This window comes from Sinocyclocheilus rhinocerous, unplaced genomic scaffold (genome assembly GCF_001515625.1).
Source record: "Sinocyclocheilus rhinocerous isolate Xijiao unplaced genomic scaffold, SAMN03320098_v1.1 scaffold1597, whole genome shotgun sequence".
Classification (NCBI taxonomy): domain Eukaryota; kingdom Metazoa; phylum Chordata; class Actinopteri; order Cypriniformes; family Cyprinidae; genus Sinocyclocheilus; species Sinocyclocheilus rhinocerous.
The window spans coordinates 37,882-43,823 of NW_015659934.1; the positions used below are offsets into that span (position 1 = coordinate 37,882).

General features: G+C 37.4%; 1 protein-coding gene across 1 annotated transcript in view; it reads left to right on the plus strand.

Moving 5' to 3' along the window:
• Positions 1-5,942, plus strand: part of LOC107724544 (myotilin-like) — a 23,455-nt gene that overhangs the window by 12,087 nt on the left and 5,426 nt on the right. Inside the window, exons 10-14 of the mRNA XM_016533528.1 lie at positions 432-678; positions 793-830; positions 1,114-1,249; positions 1,540-1,747; positions 4,653-4,818. Coding sequence (XP_016389014.1) covers positions 432-678; positions 793-830; positions 1,114-1,249; positions 1,540-1,747; positions 4,653-4,818 — 795 coding nt within the window. The remainder of the gene's footprint in view (positions 1-431; positions 679-792; positions 831-1,113; positions 1,250-1,539; positions 1,748-4,652; positions 4,819-5,942) is intronic.

Sequence of the window (5,942 nt, forward strand, 5' to 3'; positions counted from 1 at the left end):
CTGTGCAGATTTCTCTACTGATTCAGACCAGAACACTTTTCACTGGAGGAAGCGTTATTATGGATTATGGACTTGTATTTTAGCCGGAAGCAACAGTTTGAAGATGAAAACATCTTAATGATGGATTTAGTTCTTACAAACATGCAGCTTTTGGATGTTAACTGATGGTCTGGAGTGCTGTGGATTACTTGTGGATTATTGTGATGTTTTTATCAGCTGTTTGGACTCTCATTCTGACGGCACCCATTCACTGCAGAGCATCCATTGCTGAGACACTGATGCAATGCTACATTTCTCCAAATCTGATGAAGAAACAAACTCATCCTAATCTAGGAAAGCCTGAGGGCGAGCACATTTTCAGCAAATTTGCATTTGTGAGTGAACTACTCCTTTAAAAGAAAAAACTTTTTTCCCATGGACTGTTTTCACAGCTTGCCAAAGCCGATCTTGAAGAAGACTGTTTCCCGACCAGTGTCTCGCTCCACAGATCAAGAGATTCAGGGCTCAAAAGATGCTCTCATACAAGACCTTGAAAAGAAGCTACGGAACAAAGCTCCTCAACAGAGGACCATTCAGAAGATGTCTTACGAGGAGCGGATGGCGAGAAGATTGTTGGGAGCAGATAATGCCGCCTCAGTATTTGATCTTGAAAATTCATTCAGTTCACAGCCTGCACAGGTATTGTCATTTAAGTTATTGGACGTTTAATGCAACTGCAGAATACCTTTTAAAGCTTGAGTCTATCATATTTTGTAATGTTATTCAAGCAAATGTCATGCACTATCCTAACAGCCAGGCTCTCCAGAAGGTCTCCAGCCTGGAGGAATATGGTAAATGTCTCTTTGCATTAAGAGCATCAGTTTGGAGTTTGGAGGCTTTCATATTATTATCGTGCATGTACACCTAACACTTCTGACATGTTTTAGAGTTGATGAATGAACACTGGCTGACATTAGTGAATGCATCAAACACTGAGTGACACAATCTAAGACACACACTTTGTGCTTGTTGTGGGTGATCGTCTAATGCTCTGAGCCCTGCCTGTGTTGATTATTGAGCTTGTTTTGTTGAATTTCTGTCCCATTCAGTTCATTTGCATCTTTTCTTGCACAGGTCCAGAAAGAATCGTCCCGGAGGAGACGGTACAGAGGCCTCGGCCATCCAAGAGAAGTGTTTTGCTCCTCGTTTTATACAAGTGCCGCAAGATCTTTCTGTTGAAGAGGGACGATTCTGCAGGATTGATTTTAAGGTGGTTATCATTTACTGATATAATAAAATGACACCTTGCATGCATTTGTTTTACATATTACTCCAATGCTTCTGATAAGATGAAATATTAATGAAGCTGTCCTGGGCAGTATAACACACACAAAAAACAGAATTTATAACCTGATGCAGAAAATAACATTATAATAGTATATAATAGTTAATAGGAGTCTAGAGTTTATGAGCATTCTTTTACAGAAATACGGTTGTAGTAATATCTTCGCAAACCAACATTTTAGCTTTTTTAAGTTTTGCTTTTCTTTCTTTCTGCAGGTTGTAGGTTTGCCAACGGCAGATATTTCTTGGTATCTGGATGGGAAACTCATCCGACCTGATGATTACCATAAGATGCTGGTGTGTGAGAAAAGCGTGCACTCCTTCATCATTGAGATCGTGACTATTCATCATGCAGGTGTTTATGAATGTGTAGCGAAGAACCGTGCCGGAGAGAGCCACTTCTCCCTGCGTCTGGATGTGATCGGTGAGCAGTCTTGTGTTACCTGGATAACATTAAGAATAAATTTTCCTTTTTGTTGCATTTTTTTTTTTTTTTTAAATACAGTCCCTTGTGAAAGATAGTATATAATAGTTAATAGGAGTCTAGAGTTTATGAGCATTCTTTTACAGAAATACGGTTGTAGTAATATCTTCGCAAACCAACATTTTAGCTTTTTTAAGTTTTGCTTTTCTTTCTTTCTGCAGGTTGTAGGTTTGCCAACGGCAGATATTTCTTGGTATCTGGATGGGAAACTCATCCGACCTGATGATTACCATAAGATGCTGGTGTGTGAGAAAAGCGTGCACTCCTTCATCATTGAGATCGTGACTATTCATCATGCAGGTGTTTATGAATGTGTAGCGAAGAACCGTGCCGGAGAGAGCCACTTCTCCCTGCGTCTGGATGTGATCGGTGAGCAGTCTTGTGTTACCTGGATAACATTAAGAATAAATTTTCCTTTTTGTTGCATTTTTTTTTTTTTTTTAAATACAGTGCCTTGTGAAAGTATTCATGCCCTTTTATTTTGTCCTATTGCAACCTTATGCTAAAATGCTTAAAAAAATCACATCAATCTACAACCCTATTTCTAAAAAAGTTGTCCCAAAAAAGGACACTGTGTAAAATGTAAATAAATCAGAGTGCAATGATCTGCAAATCTCATGAAGCCATATTTTATTCGCAATAGAACACAGAAAACAGATTGAGAAAATGTACCATTTTAAGGAAAATAGGTCATTTTGAATGTGATGGCTGCAACACATCTCAACAAAGTTGGGACGGGGCAACACAAGCTGGAAAAGTAAAAAAGAAACAACTGGAGGAGCATTTTGTAACTAATTAGGCTGATTGGCAACAGCTCATCAACATGATTGGGTATAAAAGAGTATCTTAGAAAGGCAGAGGTTCACCAGTCTGTGAAAAACTGCATGTACAAATTGTTGAACAATTTCAGAATAGCGTTCCTCAGCATACAATTGCAAAGACTTTGAATATCTCTTCATCTACAGTACATGGACTGGTGTGCGCCTTTCCAAGTCCATTCAAACTCTAAACTTCTCCAAGATGATCCAGAAAAAACGGGAAAGCTGCTTGGTTATATTTTAAGTGCCATAGGTTTGAATACTTAAGCAATGTAGTTATGCCGTTTCATTTGAATACATTTAAGTTGTCACAAAAAATGTCACTAGCATCGAGTGAAGTGTAGATGAATGTGAAAATAATTTAAAACATTTTAGCATAAGGTTGCAACAAAAAAATGAAGAAGCATGAATACTTTGGCATGGCAAACCGTCATTCGTTATATTAGATATGATGGAATGTTTTAATCATTTTGATCATGATTTGTTTTTTCACACGAGTACTAAACAATAACCACCTAATGCAACAAATCTGCATGTCTGAAGCTGCCATATGCACCAACAATATCAGTGGAGCTTGACGTTTTGTGGAAGTTGGTGCAGAATTCAACGAGGAGTGCATGATGCTCCCAAGTTCAAAACATTTTTATTAAAGTCCTCTCTCCCTGTTGAAAAAACCAGCATATGCTGGTTAGGTATGTTTTGACGCTGGGATGCTGGTTTAAGCTGGTCCTTTGCCAGCACATGACCAGCATAAACCAGCAAAAGGACCAGCATAAACCAGCAAAGGACCAGCTTAAACCAGCATCCCAGCGTCAAAACATACCTAACCAGCATATGCTGGTTTTTTCAACAGGGTGAACAGGCTAGCTTTGAGTTGATTGAGAGAGTAACCACATTTAAATGTTTAGATGGAAAAAGATGCGCCTCTGTAATTCTCTCTACATATTAGAGTTACTAGTTACTAGTTACATGTAACAGAATTACAAAGTAAATTACTAAAAAGTTACTGAGAAAATAGGTTACACTTTATTTTAAGGTGTGCTTGTTACAGTGTAATTATACATTTAAGTACTGAGTAATATTAATTAACTACATGGTTAGGGTTACTTGCATGTAATTATGCATAATTTATTGTTATTATAATAGTAAGTACATGTAACATGTGTAACAAGGAGACCTTAAAATAAAGTGTTACCAGAAAAAAATGTGTAATTAAATTACAGTTACGTATGAAAACGATTACAAAGGGTGTTACATCTGAATATTTTATGACTTCAAATCTGTATTTAACCTCAGATTGATCTCAAAGTAAGAAGAGGTGCTAAAGTCTGATTTTGTGGTGGCTGTGCTTTAAAATGAAATAATTATAATCTTAATTCAAGTGATGAAGGATTTTGAGAAGTCTGACAGTAATCAGTGTTGAGTTCTACTGTAAGGTTAACTCTGCCTGCTTTACATGTTTCAGAATGATTCTGACAGTTGAAAATATTCATTAGAAATTTAGAAAAGTAATCAAAAAGTAACCAAATGTAATCAGTTACATTACTTTAATAAAGTAATTGAAATAGTTACACTACTTATTACATTTTAAACTGGGTAACTTGCAATCTGTAACCTATTGCATTTCTAAAGTAACCTTCCCAACACTGATGGTCGAGAGAGTTGAGTGACAGCTGTCATGGATTTGGGGATGATAGACTTTTTAACCACAGATTATGTGGTTAAATGTGGCCTTCATTCCATCCTCCCTGCGTAATGAGATTGTTAAGAAACTGATTTTAGTTGGTTAAAGGAAACAAGAGACACGATGAGGACATTCAAATATACTGTATGTGGGAATGGTCCTTATGCCTTGTTAAGAACGTTGTATTTTGTGAATTGTTTTGCAGACCACAATAGATGCACTTTTCTAACAATAAATTGCTTCAAATGATTCACGAGATCCGCTCTGTGCTGAGTGTGCGAGTATTTCAGGTTTCTAAAAAGCTTCTGTGAGGTGATTGTAGATGCTCTGCGTGTCTCCTCAGCTCAGGAGCAGCTCTGTCCTCCCTCGTTTGTGGTGAAGATGAGGAACTCGCGGGTTCTGGAGGGCGACGGCGTGCGGCTCGAGTGTAAGGTGACGGCGTCTCCAGCACCGCAGCTCTACTGGAAGAAAGACAAGGAAATGCTGCGCGTCGACCCCATGAGAATGAGGTCTGACATGCATCATTCACTGTGGATCCCAAATGTTTTATAGGATTCACAGACTATATATTATGGCATTACATTTAGTCATTTAGCAGACGCTTTTATCCAAAGTGACTTACAAATGAAGACAATGGAAGCAATCAAAATCAATAAAAGAGCAATGATATGCAAGTGCTATAACAAGTCTCAGTTAGCTTAACGCAGTACATGCAGCAAGGTTTTTTTTTTTTTTATTATATAATAAATAAAATGAAAACAGGTTATTCCACCAGGAGGGAACATTTAATGTGAAAGTGATTTTGTGCTTCTTTGAGATGGCACAATAAAGCGCCGTTCACTTGCAGAACGCAAGCTTGTAGAGGCTCATAACTCTGAAGTAATGAATTTAGGTAAAGGGGTGCAGAGCCAGTGGTGGTTTTGTAGGCAAACATTAATGCCTTGAATTTAATGCGAGCAGCTACTGGCAGCCAGTGCAAACTGATGAACAGAGGTGTGACATGCATTATTTTCGGCTCATTAAAAAAATATAATTTCTGCTGCGTTCTGGATTAATTGTAAAGGTTTGATAGAACTGGCCGGAAGACCCGACAAGAGTGCAATGCAAATTACATAATATTCAAGATATTAAGATCAAATATTATACGTTTCATTATTTTTTATTCCATTTGTGTGTTTTTAAAGACAGTATAAGGAATAATTCACACAAAAGTGAAGACTCTGTTATCACATTTACTCTTTCTTATTTGAAACACAAAAGTGATTCAGTTGTTTAAAGTTCTGAAGTTATTTTGTGGAATTCACAGCATTCATTAACACGACCACCACTGCTCTCAAATCTCATCTGTGCTCATATTCATTAAAATGTCAGCACATCTTAAAGTCAGTAACATGTGAGAACCAATGCTGTGTGATGTTACAGACGCTAAATCTGCTGAAACCTCTTTCAGAGATGAACAGCACTGTCCACATTCAGCTATGTTGTATAAAACAGTACTTAAAGGGGTCATATGATGCTATTTCAATTTTTCCTTTCTCTTTGGAGTGTTACAAGCTCTTGGTGCATAAAGAAGATCTGTAAAGTTGCAAAGACTAAAGTCTCAAATCCAAAGAGATATTCTTTATAAAAGTTA